The 20,744-nt window shown below is 39.6% G+C and overlaps 2 protein-coding genes across 2 annotated transcripts in view; both read right to left on the bottom strand.

Annotated features, from left to right (window-relative positions):
• The window catches only part of BCAR3 (BCAR3 adaptor protein, NSP family member), a gene marked incomplete at both ends in the record, with an annotated part of 112,711 nt that extends 105,810 nt beyond the window's left edge, over positions 1–6,901 (bottom strand). Inside the window, 3 exon segments of the mRNA XM_082002757.1 lie at positions 6,266–6,358; positions 6,454–6,606; positions 6,759–6,901. Coding sequence (XP_081858883.1) covers positions 6,266–6,358; positions 6,454–6,606; positions 6,759–6,901 — 389 coding nt within the window.
• Positions 6,902–11,683: 4,782 nt separating this feature from the next.
• DNTTIP2 (deoxynucleotidyltransferase terminal interacting protein 2) lies at positions 11,684–20,496 on the bottom strand. The gene is made up of 7 exons (XM_082003232.1): positions 20,281–20,496; positions 17,558–19,308; positions 15,943–16,078; positions 15,082–15,177; positions 14,535–14,699; positions 13,294–13,403; positions 11,684–11,796 (listed from the first exon to the last, which is right to left on the bottom strand). Exons 1-7 carry the CDS (start codon positions 20,383–20,385, stop codon positions 11,703–11,705), a joined length of 2,457 nt encoding a protein of 818 aa, XP_081859358.1. The 5' UTR covers positions 20,386–20,496; the 3' UTR covers positions 11,684–11,702.
• Between the last annotated feature and the right edge of the window lie 248 nt (positions 20,497–20,744).

Raw genomic sequence — 20,744 nt, 5'->3', positions numbered from 1 at the left:
AAGAGCTTGCAGCCATTTCTCTCCCTACTGCTATTCAGAGGAGGTCCCAATCAATGTAGATTAAAAGCACTTTCCCTGAAAGAAAGGTAATGACAACACTTTAAAAATGGATTTATTAACCAGGGACATCTCCAAAGGAAAGGTTGGCAAAAATCACCTACATTTTCTCTGTGAAAGTGAGCATCGTGCCAACTCCATCCGTTACAAAAAGCAAGGCACTCCAGGCCAAATTATACTCTTACTAACATTGATATAGCCTTGAAATAACCCCACTGGCTTGGTTTTGTTAGCTCAGATTCAGAATGATTCAAATAAAAGAAAGAAAGAAGTTAAACCAATGTTTTTACTTACTTATGTACTTTTACTTACTTACTTAATTTTTACTTAACTTTCCTGTTATCTACACTGAACCAGATGACTGCACTGTGCCACTGCTTAAACACTGCGTATCATTCCCGGAGCATGTGGTTGAGGAGAGAAAGCAAATACTACATTTAAACAGTGTGGGAGAACATAAGGATTTTTTTTTTTTTTTACATTGTTTCAGATTCATTCAAATTCTTGCTATGAGTCTGCATACTTGATGATAAGCAAAATTTATATATTAATAATCTCGAAGTACTAAATGTATGCTAGAGAAACATGTCCCACTGCGCTCTATTTTGGAAGTCCTGAGACCAAATTTGTATACTTGCCATTGGTTTTCTCTTATTTGTTTTCTACGTAAACCCTGGCAGAGGCAGCATAGTCTTTATCGTGTCTCAAGTTTATCTGGACAATACAACTGCTTCATTCTTACAAAATGAAGAACCAAGTAACTGAGCGGAGGAAGCAACTGAATGAGAACTCCATCACCCAGTAACACTTAATAATCCCGTACAAGGGAGAAGGGAAACTTCTTGAAAAGCAGCTAAGCCATTTGGGTAGATTCTATTAGGTATCTTCTGCCATTCAGGTTTGACATACGGAAAGTGACAAACAAAATAAGGTACATAATAATAAGGCACTTCCAGAGGAATTTTCATCTAAATATTTTGCAGATACCTTGAAGATGACTAACTTGCACAATAACGTGCAATAAGAAAGCATCTGCTGTCTATACTTTACAGAAGGGAAAATGGAGCAGACTGCCAGTCACACAGCGTGGTAGTTGCATGGCTGGAATACGAATTCAGGAGTTCAGGATTAAATCACTAGACCACAGATACATACTTTTTCTTCTGAACGGCATAGGAGGAGCTGAGCTATAGTGTCATCTGAAAAGCTTTAAAGGAACAACTCAATTTTGTAAATACTTGTTGGCTTGATGTTAATTTAAAAAAAAAAAGCCCAGATGGTTACACCTAGATTTCAAAACGCAGGCAAGAACAAAACTTTGCACCGTCAACTTTGTCTTTGATAATTATTAACTTAAGGATGTAGCCTTTAAGACTGCTTTGTCACTTATGGTAAACTGAGGTGTATACTCCATAAATCCGAGGGTTAACTTGAGACAAAAATAGATGTTGCTTATCACTTTGCTCTGAAAATTACAAATAACATAAAAAGATACTAGACAAAATTTCATAATACCAAAGAGACAACCTTAAGATGAAGAAGAACAAATGCTTACAGAAAAATAAGGTGAAAGAAATCATGTGCCCAGGACTTCACCACACCACCGCCCCAAAACAAAGTGGAACTAAACAAAACAGAAATGGAAAGCTGCATGACAAACAGAAATCCCAACATAGGGAGGCCAAAGATCAAGGGTAGTTGTAGTTAAGAAAATTAATTCAAAATGCATCACAGATGAGTACTTTGCACAGAATACAACTTGAGGAAAGTATACAACAGGACACTGAAAAGAGCTGCATGAGAGAAAGTTTGAGAAATTAGAAACTTGGGCTTATTATCAAACCTGAAATGTTAATAAAAAGCAAAAGATCTCATTCTTTTCAGAACATAGACAGAATCTCCTTTGGCAACAGAAATGCACAAAACGTTATGCTTTTGAAAGGCAGTGGAATACAAGATGAGTGAAATAGAGAACTATATATAGCATCACTGAAAAGATGCTAGTAGCTAATTCTTACTGTGTTAAGCTATAGAACACAGAGAGAAAATTTCAAAGTAGAAAAGGGCCAGCAACCAAGCCAAGAAGTAATTCTGCAAAGCAAACTCCCACTAGAAAACAAGCATAAAATTATGAAAAATACTCATAAAATGTGATTTTAAGAATAACAAAAAAGGGGGCTTTTAAAGAATAGTTGTACATAGTGAAAGGGAGGCATCACTTTGGATATTTTTGTGGGATGTTTGACACAATTCAGGCATTTCTGAAACAAAATATGATACCCTCTGATGAAAAAACAATTAACCACAGAAAATGCTGAAATTGTCTTGAAACAGACTCCCATCTCTCTGGAGTCAGATGTATTCCACTTCTGGCAAAAGGCACCACCTGGGACTTCTCCAAATGTCCTGTTGCAGTGCTCAGAGAGATTCCACATGACTGCATAGGTTTGGCACTAATACGGAGCACTCTTGAAGTAAATGTTTGTCAAGCATTTGCCACTTCAATCCTCCAGAAAAAAATTTAAATCTCTAGGTGTGATTACTGAAATCGACCTCCTGCAAGGTGCTAATGCTCCAATTCTTTTCAGTGAAAACAGTCAATGGCAATGTCACAAACGACATCAGTGGGAGTTAAGGACGAAAAGTACCTTGTAGTCATGATTTTCATCCTTCTGTGATAGGAAGAAAGCACTCCTGACCATGACTACAATAATCTGCATTTATTAAAAGTGTTCCTTTGACCATCAGTCTGTACTATTGCAGTGAATGGCCTTCAAATGTACATATTCAGGAAGCAGGAAAAACATGGGGAAAAAAACCAAAGTTACTGTAGACACCTGGCTTTATGTACTTTGCTTTCTAAAGAAAATATAACAGTAACTATAGAAATAAAATAATAATACCATAGAAATAAAGAATAATTTAATAAGAAATTAATAAGAAGTGTGTGGTACCTACTTACATAATAAAACTGTAAATATGAATGATGAAAATTAATTTTGCACTTATTCCAAAAGAAGGTTTTAGAAGTATATTTACTAGAAAGGTTCTTAGAGGAAGATGATGGTACTCCCAACAAATACCTGTGGAAGCTTTGTAAACTTGGAAATTGCCTTTTTAATGAATTCACCAAAGCTCAAACCTTACAAAAATTAATTGGATATACAGTATGTAGCACTCTTTTTTTCATAATGATAGAAATTAATGCTGAAACCCAAGTAGTAAAAAGTCTCTCAAAGAACACTTCAATTTCGTAATTAATTTCTAGATATTTTCTTTAATCAATGGAAGAATGCTATAGGACAGTGCTATTTTTGTCCTGCCATCGATGCACTTCCTGTCTTGGGTCAAGTATTCCTCCCTCAGTTCCTCCTATTTAAAATTAGCAAAATGGCATCTAGCTGAGTTTATTGAAAAATTTCAAAGTGCCGGTAACTAAAACCAGTACAACTGTACTCCAAGAAACTTCTACTCCCTGAAACACAGCACAAAGTTGAAGAGAAGCTACAATGAAAGTCAGCTTGCAACAGAAGTGGACATCAGCCGGCCCCAGAAAAGGGAAAGTCCAAAGGACCGATCCAGGTCCAGGCACCAGCAAAGGTTAATTTGATCTGTCGTTTTTCCCTAACATACCACATTTCTTTAGTTTATGAGCTGAGCTGTCCCGTTTCTCACGCAGCAGCTCCATCTGCTGTCCAAGGACTACATTTACAGAATAAAAAAGGAGACTGGCTTGAATAATTTGAAGTCTCTCTGGAAGTTTCCTGAACACTTCCTCAGTCAGTCCTCCTGCATGAATGGAGCCAATCACCAACCTTTACCTACCTGTGTAAACCAACTAACCAAGACGAAAATATGAGAGCAAATAACAATCACATGAATGTCAGGATTCTTCACTCATACACCTTCAGAACTAGTCTTCTCACAGCAAACTCTGGTTCTTCACTATCTGCAGTCATTTAGTGCTGTGCTGTCCAAAGGTACCATGTTACCAAATCACATTGCTGAGGTACTGACACTCACTTCAGCCCACAATAAATGTGCCCAGGTATTCACAACCCACAAGAGGTTTATGGTGACTCTTAGTTACTTACAAGTGATTTCAGTTACACAAACATAAATTTAAGCTTGTTATTCTGAAGATCAACTCAATTCTTAACAACAAAAGTTCTGTTTCTTTTATGCAGTATAGGGCCTTGAGGACTCGAATTAAGCTTTCCACGCTCTGCATTCCTTTAACAGGAGCATTATGAAGAGTTCTGTCCATAATGGCACTGTTGGGACAACACTGTATCGAGCCAGAGCTTGTAAATTCAGACCTACTCTGAACCTTGTAATCACTACATTTAGTGATTCTTGGTCTGTGTTTACGCTGGCTCAACAAGAGTCTGTTACCTTGGGAGGTATACCTCCTATATGGTGCTTGCTGTAACTACTGAACCCTTCCAGTGTACCCCCCAGTTTCCGGGCAGCATTGCAGAAGCTATTTAATAATCAGCCAGCTCATGTGCGATAGCTCACTAGCTGACTTCATGGGAATCACGGGGCGTACTACCAGTGTGCTTTCGTTACCTGAGTCACCTTGGTTATTCATTACACGCGGTATCTCAGCCCTTGATGCAATGGCTAGTGGATTGTGTATCCTAATCAGTTTATTTTACATTGATTTGATTAGCTTCCTGGTTCCTCAGATTTTAGGGTGCGCTTATTTTCACATTTTTCTCCACTCTTATAGATACAAATACTTTTAAATTATTATTAAATGAAACACAAGATTCTCACAAAACCGTTTTACTATGCAACCAAGGCCACAGCACTACAGAGCAGGTCTCCTTCCAGCCCTGCCTGCTCTGGCCCCAGCTCACTCACCAGAGTCCCCAGTGCAACCTGGTGCCTGGCACCCCCATACCCCCCTCCCGGGCCCAGCAGGGTGGCTATGGGAGAGCCGAGCCAGGGAGTCACCCCCAAAGCAGAAAGCCATCAGCTTCTCCTGGGCTTAGAATTCAGTTTTGAGGAGGGTGAAAGAAAGGATAACCTCATACTCTTGTCTTTTAGGGTTTCTAATATGCCTACTCTTGATTTAAAAAACTAACACCAAAGACTTGTTTCAAACCATAATACAGCTTTCAAGGAAAATCTTGTCTTACTGAATTCACTGGGCATTTTACTGTGATTTTAGAACAGATATAGTTCAGTCATTGCTCCCTTTAATGGATTTAGTAATAGGAGTTCACAGTATTTGGAACAGTGATCCAAGTATACTGTAGTGTTTTCACCCACATTGAAAATATTGTCACATAATAGAATATTATTTCCTTAATTTATTTTCTTTTTTTTTTGTTTTTTCCATTTACAAGGGTTTTTTTTAATGTCTTCAAAATATTCTCAGTCACTAATTTCCGGGTGTGGTTCCCACATCCTATTTCTCTACCTGTTGACTCACAATAAGCTGCTGCAGTGCCTAGCAGAGATTGCATGGACACATTTTTACCAGTAAGCTATGCCTTGTCTTTCAGATTCCCACACAGTATTTTTTTTGCCTCATACGGCACTGGAGAGCCAGCAAAATGCTGCAGTGCATGAGATGCCCAGTAAACATAACCACAGTTTTCTAGGTTCCTTTAATTCAGATGTTATTGTTTAAGAAAAAAAACCGCAAAACCACAAACAAAACCCCCATGTTTAGACTGTCCCCAAAAACCTACAATGCTGGAAATCACCATTGTTAAAATAATCTGGTTACAACCAACTTCAGAACTGACCCAGTGTAGTTTCCATATCCTTGATACTATGACTGAAAGGTGGGGTTTTCTTTTTGTCTGAAAAGTTCATGTTTACTCCGGAAGTGGAGTGCTATTAAAAGCACATTATAAATAACTGCAATATGAGAAATGCTCCTGTCTGTTAAAGCAAAATAATTTGATCTAATTCATCAATGTATCACCTTCATCTGTGTAAAAAGACTCAATCCTATAAACACTTCCTTATGCAAATTTATGGACGTTTGGAGGAACGGTTCCCCAATATAAAGCAGTTGTTGAATATAATTATATTCCCCAAACATAAGGATTAATATTGAAAACGCCCAAGTGGAATGACAACAAATATTTTACATTGATTACTGACGAACTTAAGAAAAGTCACTCGTTCACAAGAAATATTGAGGTAGCCCTATGGCGAGCGCTTAACAGCGAGCTGTGGGCCCCACCCGGGACCTGCCCGCGGGCAGTGCTCAAGCGACACGTAAAGGATGCTTCGAGACTCGTTTATACAGCGGCTTTTAAGACTAAAACTATTCATACTGTTAAAAAAAAACCAAAAAAGGTAAAAAGAAAGAAAAAGGAAAAGGAAAAGAAAGGTGAGGTACGCACCGCTAACGCGTGAAACGGCGCTAACCCGCGACCCACTGACGGTACCTCCGCGGCCCGGCCCCCCACAGACCCGCGGGCGCCAAGTGCAAGCCGGGGAGCGTCGCGCGCAGGCTCTCTGGGCGGTGTGCAAAGAATCCAACAGGTGGCTCCGTGGCGCAATGGATAGCGCATTGGACTTCTAGAGGATGAAGGGATTCAAAGGTTCCGGGTTCGAGTCCCGGCGGAGTCGCATCTTCCCTTTTTCTTGCTGCCCTCAGGCCCCTCCGCCCCCGCCAACCGGCCCCTTTTGGCGGACATCTGTTTACCCGACTCTCCCGTCACTCACCTCACCGCGGGAGCAATCCTGCCGACGGACCTAGCGCTTCCCGGCGGCCGGCTCCCGGCAGCGAAGCTCTCCGCACCCGCCTCCCGGAGTGCCTGACGGAGGGTGGGGAAGGCTGGGAGCGGGCGGAGACAACGGCACCAGCCTCCATCGAGAGTGGCAGCGAACCACGTTATCTCCGCTGGGCGCCAGCGACGTTAAAGTGCTTCGCCGCCAACGAGAAAGGTGGAGGGCCGAGGATGGGCGCCCGCGGGAGAGGACCTCTCCTCCTCCCTGTCGCACCGCCTGCCCTCAGGCAACGACCGCCCTCCGCGCGCGGCGAAGGAGCGCCGGTGCGCGCGGGCAGTAACGGCCGGGGCGCGCGCGGCGGCCGCCGCATCCCTGCGCCGGGCCGCCGCCCGACAGCCTGTTGTGCGCTCCCGCACGCGACCGGCTTTTGAAGGATACACGCAAAAGCAAGCATACACCAACGCCTACAGGAAATACGTGCACCAAGCAAAGCCCTGCAGCGCTGTGAAATCTGCCAGTACCTGCAAACCCGCCTACCTGCGGCGTCAGGCTTCTAGGGCAGGCTTCGGGAAGTAAATCCACTTGAAAACAAGACGGTGTCCTGCCCGGGGGCGCGCACTTCGGTGATGGTCCACGACACATTTCTGGTTATTTGCAAGCAACAAAACACGGCCATCAAAATGCAGTGGACTAAACTGAAGCACTGAGCGCTTGAAATAATACCATCTTTTCTTCCTAACTTACACATACCTGTAGATAGAAGATGAAGAGCCAATTTCGTAACAGCTATCATATTAAAAAAATTGGGTGGTAAAACACAGAACAGTAGCAGCACTAAACAAACCTTGATTTTGCTCAGGACTGAATAAATTATAAATTATTCTGATTAATTATTCAATTTGTGGGGTTTTTGATAAATTATTTTTAATCCTGCACATGTGACTACAACCTCTTTTTCCAACTGTAATGATGTTTATTTAAAAGCAATAAAGGAAAAATCCACATAATTGAAATGAAACACACCATCAGGAACATTAACTATCACTGTTTTGCAGCACTGTAACCCACTCAAGAATACCATCTAGCTATAATATATATATAGCCCGTTACAGAAACATCAAACTTTCTCAGAATTTGCCGAGAAATAGCAAAAGCAAGACCTCTCTACATTAGCCCCATAAAAAGCAACTAAGTCAAATGACAGAAGACAAAAATGTTCCTCCTTGTTCAGTCACTTCCAGTGATGCATTTCAGTCCAAATACTATTTCCCTTTCTACTTTTTATACTTAAGGATAGCTTCATAAAATTTACTTAGTTCCAAGTGAAAGAAATCTGAAGGCAGAGGCTTTTACATACACATTTGCATATGTTGCAAGCAATATTTACATAATCAATACTCTCAAAATGCAGAAGTTAACTAAGGGCTACAGTCCAAAAGACAAAAGTCCAGGTTCAAGGAGCAGGGCATTTCCTAGAGGTAAGCACGGCAACAGCTCTCCTGCAGTACCGGCTGTGTAACAGATTCAAACATGAACCCGAGTGGAAAAGTACAGGGACACAATTCCACAAAATATTTGTATGAAGAGGGTTTTGAGGAAAATGCTGCACAGACACTTACAGTATTTCAGAATGTATTACGAGAATCAGGAGAAAAAAAATCAAAAATTATAGCAAGCAATATAAATTGGGTGGATGCTGCTTGTTTCAATCTTATGGAGTAATTAAAACAATGGGAAGGAAAGAGGCAGTCTAATAATCAACAATAATCCTCTTATATCTGACTGGATATGAAGAACATTTTGCTGTGAGGAGTCAAGCAGTGGGGCTCCGGGAGATGTGCAGTCTCCATGCTTGTAGGTTTTCGAGACCTGATTGTGTAAAGCCCTAAGCAACCTGGGCTAACTCCGCTTCGAGCAGGAGACTGGGTGGGACAAGCTCTCATGGGCTCTTCCAACCTGCGCTACGGCAGGATTCCAAGTCTCAGCAAGACTTACCTAGGTAGGCTTCTGTGATAAAGACAGGACTTCTTAAAGAGATCAAAAATAGCTGTAACACATGGAAAATAGCAATGATAGGAAGACACCTTCAGTTTTAAGGAGACTAAGTTGACTGCAGAGAGAAGACTGAAGACCCCCGAAGAAGGAAAAAGGAAGACATGCGAACAATGAGAGAGCATGACAGAGAAAACCAAGAAGTATTTTACTTCTGTTCCTAAACTAGCCGTGCCTACTAGCGGCATCACACCAGCAACACCTCAGCCACTTATTCCCTTTTCATTATAGTCTTTTGATTGCAACATCTAGGAGATGGACTCTGAACTTACTGGGCTGCACAACCACTGCCCCAAGGGCAAGAAGAAAAATGAATACCTGCAAAACCAAGGGGAGCATAAGAAACAGGAGAAAGGAATTACTATTGTCCGTACAAAACATTCCAGTGACATCCAAAACTGCAATAGGTGCATTTATATTAAAAATATCCACCATGGTACCTCCTGCCTTTTAATAGCCAGGAAATTTCTTGTTAATAATGGTTTATGTCAGTAAAAGCAGAATTACAAATTAACACAAATATTTCTGACAGCCATTAAAATAAAATACTACTTGCAATTTATAGGCAAGGTTTCACAAATGATGCTGGTATTTTATAAATAATTTTTTGAAGTATTTTGATGTATTTGAGTATTTTCAGACAAATTTAGTAAGCTTATGCAATCACATGGTGCATTTTGTTTTTACCCTCCCCAGCAACTTAAAGCTTATTATAGTTTCCATCAAATTTAATTGAAAGGTAGCGGAGTCCAAAATACTGCCTGTTTACACTTTTATGGAACCTGGTACACTCACTAGTGCCTTAACTAAAAGAGGCTGAAGCACAAGCTCAGGCAATAGTTGACTGGCAAGCTGGGAAACACAACCTGCAAGTCCTACCCTGCAGCCCAGCAAACACCGCCCAGTACATCTCACCTCTTGCTCACACAGAACATGGACACTTACTGGGCACAGTGCATGGCAAACCAGAAAACAATAGAAAAATCAAAGGAAGGGAAAGGATATAGAATATAAAACAAATCCCTCACTAGCTATGTTGTATATCAAGTAACTCCTGTAACTAGCTACTGAGCAGTTTGAGCAACAGCGAGAGTTGTTGCTTGCTGTGTAACACCAAAGCTTGCATTACTCTTTTAAGGTCTGTCCGAGTTGTACACTGGTTTTTGAAAGTGGCACTTGAACATCCCAGGATGCAACAGAATGACAACTACCGTGGTGCCCTGTTTTCTTTCCTCAGTGTTCAGTATTAATTTTTTGTGCCTCCATGTCTCATCCAGAATACAAGACACCATAGGTTTTTTTATTGGCTTTTTTATCATTTACAGAGAATCAAGATATTAGCATACATATAATTCTATTAGAATAGCATCTGCGTGTTAGCTGAAACTTGAGGACAGGTGGTTCTACTTGCATGTTTGATACTTCCCAATTAATTCACTTGACTTTGCACACCATTCATCTCCAGGCAGTCAAAACTTTTTAAGGAATCTAGATTCCCGTCTGTCTCTGGTAGCAAAACATTATGGTCAACTTCAGAAGAATATAAAAAACCCCAAAAGATCAGGGGAAAATTTCTTTCAAACTTCAGTTGGTGATCAATATATATACACCATGACGCTCTCATTGTAGCTATTTCTAGCACAAATAGCCAATCCTTAAAAAAACAACTAATTCTCAGTAGTAGAACTTTCATGGTTAAACATTGGTCAAGAGCATACTTCTTGTGTAAAATCTGCAACCTTTAAAATTCAAGGTTCTTATCATAATAAAACAATCAACATCCCTGGTCCTCTGATAATCACTTCTTTCTTACCCAATCCACCTAAGAGAATGTAGTGACAGTTTCATTTCTTCTGTCACCTGTCTTTTCTGCTACCTAAGGGCAGTAACTGAGTTACACTGACTGTAACACCAATATAATAACCAGGTCATCAAACACCAAACAAACACCACAAATGTTCTCACAGTCACAAAAGGTTATGAACCATCACTGAAGGGGAACTGAACTGATGCCATCTCTGGTTCTGCAACAGAGCAGAGGCCTTCCAAACTCACTCTATTCATTCACCTGAAGAACTATTCCAAGTCAGCTACCAGACCACAATCTGCACACCACATCCTAGGTAATGGACCCCATTGTCAAGGTATTTTCAAAAAAATCATTAGACAATTATCAAATGGTAAAAATCAATAAAAGCAACATATGACTGAATGTTAACATTTTATATAAGTAACACACATTTGCATTATTTATTAAACACTATGTAATGTATATATTCCTTACTATTTGTTTATAATTACTTATTGTTTATATATGTATGTATTATTTATAGTATAATAGAAATACATGTATGTGCAGATGCTGAATTCCAGGACATTCTCAATCCTGTTACGGTCAGTGTTGAAATAAACACTTCACAACCAAACTATTTCTCAATACCTTCTATTACAGAATTGTCCAGAAGCACCTCTGACAAGTCATGGAAAAAAACTGTTCTGGCACATAATGGCTGCCAAGGTGAATTACACGCATAACTTGAAACTGAATTTACTAATTCATTGATGTAAAGACTGAAGCCTGAAAAGACCACAGTCCATGAAGTTGTATTTTGTGCTCAGATTCAACAATATGCTTTCATGTAATTATCTTTTTAAGTAAACATTAATTTAAATAAAAGTTAATTTAATGTTTAAATCTAAATTAATTTAAATTTAGATACCTGATAATTTGATAAAGCTCCCTACCAAATTCTCACTGCAAGAAATTCCTTAAACCTTAATTTGCACATGACCTGCAATCTTAAAAAAAGAAAAAAACACCACAACCAAAGCATTCTGTAAGAAGTTTTATAACAAATAAGTTGTTCCAGCTTGTTATTTTTCTTCAAGTCTTAATTGCGAAACTTCTTCTTCTTCCGATTCCTCTTCCCTGCTGCAAAAGCTGCTTTTTCACTCATGATCTCCTGATACTTCTTTTTATTATATCTGAACAAAATAGATAATTTACTTTTAAGCATGGTAAACCAAAGTTCAGGAAAGGATAACAGGGAAAGTACTCCACAGATATAATTTGCCAAACTGCATTCTCTCATGTTTTCTGAGTCAGATTTCTTTAGTTTTGTACACTTATGCGTAGGTAAAAGGAATCAATACTTGGATTAATGATAAATGCAGGTAAATTTGTTTTGGAAGTAAATTTGATTGAAGAATTACTAATTTTGGCATAACAAGGGTGTTCTTCATTGCATACACAATCACATTTTGGACAGTTTGCTAAAACACTGCTACTGCTTATAGTAGCAAGATTCATCAATTTCGACAATACTATGGACAAATTATACCCATTTTTATACTGCCCTCTCAGCAAACTCAATCAACCTTACTCTACTCAAGACTGAGTAAGTTGAGACGAGATTAAACACTAAACAATGAACAGGACAGTCTTACTGAACATGAGTTGCTAGCTCCTCTAATACAGATTCTTATGTACCTATACCAATTACAACAGATCGTTGCACACTGCATTTAATGGCAAGACTGAAACCTGGCAAGTATCTGCACTAATGCTAAAGTTATCTGCTTAAAGCCCTTAATTACCTGCACATAAATTAACTGATCAAATTTCAAATACATTAATTGTTAAAAATGGCTTCTAATAAATACCTTACAAATCAAGTCAAGCCAGAAAACTAGTTAAGAAATAGCTATACTAACTTGCCTTCCCAACATTAATAATTGATGTACAAGCCTGACATTAATGTTATAATCCCAAATCAGGTACTACTTCCAAGAAAACATCTCATTATGTGACAAAAGAAGTGCAGATTAACATTATGTAATAACCAGTATCAAAAATGTATCAACTAAGGGATCTACTCCAGAAATTGTAGGTTAGGCAAACATTAATTAATCCAGTCATATCCTTCAAGTAAGACTTCTAGCACAATTTTGATTCCTATGACACGTGGCAGACCAACATGCTTATAAAATGAAGTCATATCAACTTTCATAGAATTACAGCTATCACTTTTCTATCAATTATGACAAGAAAATGTAATCAAGTCTTTAAACAACAAAAAAGAGTGCATGCATAGGCATAAATCACTCATTCGGAGCTCTTGGTTTCTAGTGTAAGCCTGTGTAAACACTTATTTTAGAAGTGAACCAGAATAAGGCTGACTTATCTCTTCAACACCAACATCATTTTAAGAGTGACTGCCAATAGCGATGACACTGGCGATGAGTTGGATAAAACCCTTTTACAGACATGATAAAAATATGCTGCCTCTGTCTAATTATCACCTGTCCCTTAGACCTTCTCAATGTCAGTGCTGCTGAAGTGCTAAAACAGACTAAAAAAAGTTTTCTTTGAAGTATAAAAAAATACCATATAAGCTGAATAAAAACAACAAAAAAACTATATAGTTAAAAATACCCCTCTCTTACATAAGATGTTAGAATTGCAAAACCATTTTTAAATACCTTCTAAACTCAGAATCTGCAAGCAGCTCTTCAACAATTGTTCTCTTCCTTTGTTTCTTAGGGATTCGACTATGGTAGAAGTCTATAGGAGAATCAACCACAGTTCCAACCTAGAGAACAGAAATGAAAACATTCTTACTGTACAGCAAGATGATGATTATTTTGCCCTTTTTTAAATCCTCAGTAACAAGTTTAAAGACACCTACAGAGAAGATCAGAATGGTATCTTAAGAAAGTACAAAATGTCAAAAGAATTAAGCAATGTTTTGCATGCAGTCACTTTTTGTCTCATTGTTTAGTGCACAGATGAGGGCCCAAGCTTTAAGATTGTACAATTTTCAAAATTGGACTGCTGCATCAACACTTGTATTCATAAAAGAAGTCCAGTTCTTAACTCCTGAAAATTTTCCAAAGGAGGCAAATTAAACCCTTATGACCATCTTAACTCCTTCCTATCTCTACCATTGTGGCGGTTTTGCTATATGGCTACGCAGCAGTTAATCCGGCTCCAAATACAAGGGCTTCATCCTGGATTGCATCACATTTTTTCCAAATGGCATGTTAGCAGTTCTGATGATTCAGGTTAACAGTGGAGATATAGAGAGTACGTTTGATGTAGTGAAAAACAGACCTGCGCAGATCTCATTATGTGGAACACATCCGCCTAAGTTTTTCTATGCCCAGAAACTTCAAAACATACAAGAGCCACTCTCTGGAGTGAAGTGGTAGTATTTTGAGAAATGGAAACAATTTCCTCAAGCATGTTAACTATTCAAACAGGCATAAGGAGATGGAAGCCTATTTCTATAGTTTCTGCAGTAATTATTTTCTTTATGGAAACCATTTCCAAGCTGAGAGCTACAGCAGCAGAAATTCTGGCTAGCTGTCTCCATTCAAACTATAATAGCTAGTAAGAAAATAAATACTAATTATTTTCTATATACTTGTTAAAAAAGGCTAATACTTTAAAAAAGCAGCGAAAAGCTAGTCCACTGAGGGTTCAGGATAAAGTCAGATGTTTGTTCAGTACTATGAGATCAGCCAAAATTTAAAAACCACAGCATACACACATATGCAGTGTAGAGTTAAGCAGTTCTAAACTGCAGCCAAGTAATCAAAATACTTTAATTCTTAAGCTATGAAATTAAATAAACACAGAGGCTGCCTACAAAATAGGCAGGGAATAAGAATAGCTGTTCAAAACTTCAGCTGTACAATGCCACCTTCTGCTGCTTCCTTACCTGGAAGTACTTGGGTAGACCATCTCTATCATTCTTCTTATAAAAATGCTTAGGGTCCAACGAAGCTCTCATCTTCAAAACTTTAAGATCATTTTTCAATTCACTTGTGATTTCTGGGGCTTTCATACCAAACCAACCGTCACCTGTTGTTTTCTCTCGCTCTGCCTAGGATGCAATACCAAGAATAATAAATTTGCATTCAGCAACTAGGAGAGGGTTAGAGCAGTGAACTCACCCCTCCAGAAGATGGATAAAGCGTTTAGAACATAACTCTGTACCTTTAAAAAGTGTATTTTATGACCCTTATAGCAAGGTCATCAGCACTGCAATAATGACAGATTTGTACCATCTGAGCACATTATCTTTCACTTCACTGTCCTGGTGACTAAAAGGACGGCTTTTCACAGGATGGCTGAAGGAAGACATGAAATGGCAGTTCATCATCCCACTTCCAGCGAGGCGTGTATACGCACACAGTCCCAGCATGGGGCTTTGTACCAAGGCTTGTTTTGTTAAATATTTGAGGCATTATCAGCTCCTCACTTACCCTGCGCTGCTTCTTTAGCTGATGAAGTGATTCCCTGAAGGGTGGGACACATTCCTTTTTTTCAAAATCTGGAGTTATTACACTCTTCTGCAAGAGCTGTAAGAATTTTTTTAATGTTAGACAGTCATCTCACTGATAACAAACTTTAATCCTTCACCGTATTTATAGAACCTAAAGGAATCATGCCGAACCTAAGCAAGCATTATAATACAACACTTGAGCTTCTTTGATCCACAACAAAAGTCATAGGGATCTTTAAAACAGAACCCTGGCCAACAACAGAAAGCAGCTGGCTAGCTCTGGAAGAAGAGATAGCAAATGCTCTAGAATAAAGAGGGCTGTCATGGATGAACCTAAGACAACAGTCTCAACAAACACATTCCCTTTACCTCAAAGGATGCTTTTGAAATAGAACTGCCAATTCCATATTAGGGAGCGTATAGACCTTTATTTACTGAAATTCATTCTTGCTGTGGCACACAGGGACATGGTTTAGTGATGGACTTGGCAGTGTTAACGGTTGGACTCCATAATTGTAAAGTTCTTTTCTAACCTTAATGATTCTATGATTCTGTAAGTATCTTGCTAGCAGACCATCAACTCGTGTACTACTAGGCAAAACTGCAGGCATAATCAATTTTATTTTAAAAAATTCTTGCATTTGCAATGCTTTTCAGTTTCTGAAGTGTCACATATATTTAAATTCTTACCATTACAACCACATGTTAGCCAAAAAGTATGGAAGTTCTCAGCAAACCATAAAATGGGATACTTCTTTAAAAACAAGTAAACCAACCTTATTAAGCTAACATTTTTTTGTTACAACAGTCACAGGTAACTGCATAATTGTAAACACATTACCTGGTCCTTCTTTTTCTCCTTCGGTTGTTTAATTACACTCGATGTAGGCTTCTGTTTTTTTGCATCAAAACTAATATATAAACCTCCAAGCTTCTTCATATTCAAACCAGGGTCTATGCTGCTGGAAAGATGTAAACTAGAAGAGAAACAGTTAATGATTAGAATATTGTAACAAGCATGCAGCTAAACCTTCTACTATCCTCTGAGAGAGATAAACAGAAAAAATATTTTTCTTATTCTTCCCACCAAGGCTTGGTTCCGCAATGATTTTGTGTCTTGGTATCTAGAAGAAATACATGATTTAGAGGTGACTGAAGATGAGAAGGGGGAAAAATACTGTTATACAACATGAGTTTAGAGAACAATACCTGTGGAATCACTTCCACGAATCTTTCATATTAACTCCAATGCTGTATTCTTGTCTTAAGATATTACTACCTTCTATAAAACTGAATTCTTAATTTGCTTAACCTTGCCAAAAAAATTCATCAACAGCATCCTCCTCTCATACATTGAGAAGCTTGCTAGCTAAAGAGAAAAAACCCTACAAAAGCACAAACACATGGGTGGTAAAAATACCGTTAGCTCTTAGTTAAAAGCATGAAGAAGCTAGAATTCATCGTAGGAATGTTTAAGTCCTTGTCTATATAACAGCACTATGAATAAAGTTATTAAACATTTCAAAGCTGGTATGTTTCACATTTTTTTCATTGCTTCATTCAAGCAGCCAAAGGAATGTGTCTGCAAACAATGTAGGTTAGCTGACTCAAAAGGTTTTTGATGACAAGGATGCTTACAAGCTATAAAATATTATGGAAAAATATGGTAATAGCGAAAAAGGTACAACAGATATTGATTGTAGCTTGAATGCTTATCAACACAAGCCCTTTACAACTTTCTATTAAACTGTGAAAATCTTTTAATAATGCCTTTACATTGAATGCTTGGCTAAGAATTCTGGCCTACCTGAAGGCTTTAGAAGATTAACACTTATTTACTGAACCTGAACCGAGTATTATGCTTTAAAGATATGAAGCATATAAAGGGATTTTAGCAGGAGTTGGACTATAAGACCTCAAGAGGTCCCATCCAACCTAAATTATTCTATGCTGGGCTAATTTCACCTGAAGTGTCACCATCCCACAGCACAACAAGGACTGAAAACATAGAAGTATATGCGACTGTTTAGGATTAAAAAGCATGACCTAATTAACCAATGTGGAAGGAATTTACTGGTGTTTTTGTTATATCTGAACTAAACAATCAATTGAATAAAACCGTGACCTGAAGGAATTAAGTCAGCATGACCAGTTAAACCCAGTTTCACATTTTGTTTTTTAAGGTGAACACATACAAGGCCTCCAGATGCCTAAATATTTCAGAGTTCTGTTCTGCTATATACAAGCCTGAAAAAAAAAAATAGCAACCCACCCTGAATTTATGGACTATATCTGTATTTTATAATCTGTGCAACCCCACTTTCCACATCAATGTGACTTACATGATAAGACTACTCCCTCATTTCTTCCACATCATTTAGCACTTAATGTACATATTCTATGAATATGCTTGAATGAAAAGCAAATTCTTTAGTTACTCCCAGGAATATACTTACACGTCAATCTTATTTTTCAACAAATCATCATCTTCATCTTTCTCATCTTCATCTATCAGTTCCTCTTCAGCCTCTTCCAGATCTGAGGATTCACCTTTTTCACTTCCTTCATGCTTACTTTCAGCATCACTATCTTGGTCTACCTGATCTAGATAATACTTTTGGCTGGAACTCATGCCAGGCTCAGTATCAATTACAAAAAGCCCTTCAGCATGCAGTGAACTGTTTTTTAAAGATTTGTTAAGGGAAGGAGTTCTCTCACCTGCCTCTTCATAACAGAGAGTCTCTTCAACTATATCTCTATCTGCCACATAACCATTTTCAGATTCATCACTTTCATCTTTGCTCAGAAATAATGCAACAGAATCTTTTCCACTGCTTGATCTTTCACTGCTGTGGGATACAGATTCAGCATATTCTCCTGTTTGGTATTTACCACTGTTGACACCGAATTCACGCATCCTGCATCTACCAACACTCTCAGTTCCTTGCGCCATAGCTATGTCCTTTTGTGGGCTGCTCACTGCACTAGCTTGCTCATGTTTTCTTAATTTATCAGCATGGGTGAAAGACTGCTGTACATCTGCTGCAGCATCTGCTCTTTTGCATTCTGGAATTGTTTTACTTTCATTTGGTGTTATTTGCCCTTGGGATTCTAAAAATTGTATGGGACTCATGCAATTGGTCAAAAAAAGATCCATACACTCCAATTTCCCCTCCCTGACAAGTATTTTACTGTGTTTTTCTTGTATTTGGCTACATACTTCCTCTGAATCATCTACTCCAACAGTTTGTGTATTTTTTATTGCTTTTTTCCCAGGCGATGCAGTGTCACTTTGTCTCATTTTTTTAAGACTGCTGGGTGTCCCATAATTTAAAAATTCTTCTTTCACATCTTCACTCTGAGTTGTATTGGCAGATTTGGAAGAATGCTGGCTTTTAGGTGAACTGGGTTCTTTATTATCCTCAGTGACAGAGGAAGCATCTTCCACGTCAGAGGCAAGTTCTGCAGCAGGTGTAGAATCAGAAATTATTACTGGCTCAGATTTAACAGTGTCCTCAATTAAATTCTCATCTTCTGAAACAATTCTGTTTCCTTTCTCAGTCTTCTTAGAATTTTCTGCTTGTGATTTAATGTGCATACTCCTAGTAATTCGTTGGGTAGTGATGGACAGTTCCATCCGAGACCTTAAGCAGCATGACTCTGCATCAGAAATATCTTTGCTCTGGGCTTCACGAACTCTATCTGGTTGCAATTTCTTTTTGCTTTGCCTGCTTCTTGTAGTTCTGGTAACATTAGGCATCTGGACACCAGAAACAGAAGAGGAACAAGACTCAGCTTCAGAGACATCATCTTCATCTGGAATTCTGCTTAACTTATTTAGAAAAGCTGTCTTGTCACGTCTTTTTTTGGCAGGAGAATCTGGTTGATAAGGAATTACAATCTGTCGTCTTCTTGTTACTCTTACAAACAAAGGTGTCTGAAGACCAGACACAGCAGAGCAGTTTGATTCTGTTTCTGACACATCCCCATCAGCTTGTGGTTCAGCAACTGATTTTGTTGAATGAACAGTTGTGTTCTCATTTCTAGTAATTTGCATCTCTAAGCTATCACTCACATCTGACTTTGTTTCTCCATGTTCCACCTCTTCACACTGAGATTCCTCCATTACCTCTGGCCTACAAATGGATTTAGTTCTTCTTCTAGTCATCCTCATAGACACAGGAGTACTAATTTCAGTAGATGCCATCTACAAAAGGAGTAAAAAAAAGTGTGCTATTGACAGATAAAATAACCCCATAAAAAGAATGCTATACAAATTACAAAAAATCTTTTTAAGCAAATCTACTCAAGCTCACAACATATGACATGTCTCTGTGTAGCCCTTTCTATGTGGAAAAAGTGTTAACAAACCATCCCTTGCTTATCTGTTTGTCTACTGTCTTTTGGTTAAGGACAAGGACAGGAGAAGAAATGCACACATCCGTTAATATAAACAAGTATCTTCTCATTCTGAAAGGTTTGGCGAGCTGTCATGGGAGCAAATACAAAAGTGATGTTTAGAAACATTCAAAGATTTACTCAACTGTAAACCCCTGAAACCTAGCAACTGGCAGAATGTGCCTCAAAATGGTTTTCATAACCAATTTTAGCAGTTTTAGGAACAGACTGGCCTCACGACAACTGCAACGCTAGGTATAATGTGCTGCTTTAACGATGCCTGTACATTACCTGACAAGCAATTCAAATTTTTCGAAAGAACTAACACTCCACAACAGCAGGATCTTCCCGAAACACAGAGCAATACTGCATCAACATATATCATGCCACCTAAGAAATCACCATCTATGCGATGGTGTTTGTACGTGTAGTGGAAAAGCCACACAAAAAAGATAAAATAACAGCAGTGCAAAACGAAAAAAAAAAAGGCAACCCCTCAAAAAAACCCATACCCTGAGATTTAACTCGCAACGTTAAACGGCCTAACAACCTACAACGGCTACAAGCCCCAACAGTAGAAGACGGCGGCAGGGCCAGCCCGGGAGCTACGCAGCCGCCACCATCGGGCCCCACGGTGCCGGCGGGCTCACCCACCCGCCCGCTGCGGACACCGAGGCCGCCGTAACGAGGCCGCATGCGTCCAGGAAAATGGCGGTCACAGCGCCGCCATCCCACGCGGCGGGTGGCGTCCGGCTTGCCCCGCGCTCCCCACTCCCCTCACCTCCGCCGCGTTGGCGGGCTCTTGCGTGGAGGGGCTGCCGCTGCCTCCCCCGGCCCGCGCCTCCTGCTCCCTGCGCCTCGCCACCGCCCGCCTGGTGACCACCATCTTGTCAGCCGCACCGTGCCCGCCCCTTCCGCCCGCCCTTCCGGCGGCGCCCGGCGGGGCGGGAGCGCGGCCGCCTCTCCCTCAGCCCCGCGCGGGGCAGAGCTCCTGCTTCTCAAGGCCGGGGATAAACACAGGTAACATGGCGACAGCGGCAGGGCAGGCACTGAGGAGGGATGAGCAGGGCGGTGCAGTGTGTCGACTCTGTATGGAAGAGCGCTGCGGCAGCTGCTAACTAGCACACCGTGCTCTCGGTTAGGGGAGAAGGCTGTATATGCCATGAGATGATGAAATCCCAGAGCGTAAGGCTACGTTATGATCAAAGTGTAAAATACTGTTTATGACAGTAGAAGAGACAGTTA

This window comes from Phaethon aethereus, assembly GCF_964289735.1.
Source record: "Phaethon aethereus genome assembly, chromosome: 8".
In the NCBI taxonomy this organism is placed as follows: Eukaryota; Metazoa; Chordata; class Aves; order Phaethontiformes; family Phaethontidae; genus Phaethon; species Phaethon aethereus.
This window is presented reverse-complemented; position numbering and strand designations above follow the sequence as displayed.

Coding starts and splice junctions, on each gene's coding strand:
- DNTTIP2 (XM_082003232.1), bottom strand. CDS start 20,385: ATGGTGGTCACCAGGCGGGCGGTGGCGAGGCGCAGGGAGCAGGAGGCG. Junction 16,079..17,557: donor TTGAAAAATAAGATTGACGT/GTAAGTATATTC, acceptor TTTCTCTTCTAG/TTTACATCTTTCCAGCAGCA. Junction 13,404..14,534: donor GTCTACCCAAGTACTTCCAG/GTAAGGAAGCAG, acceptor TCTGTTCTCTAG/GTTGGAACTGTGGTTGATTC.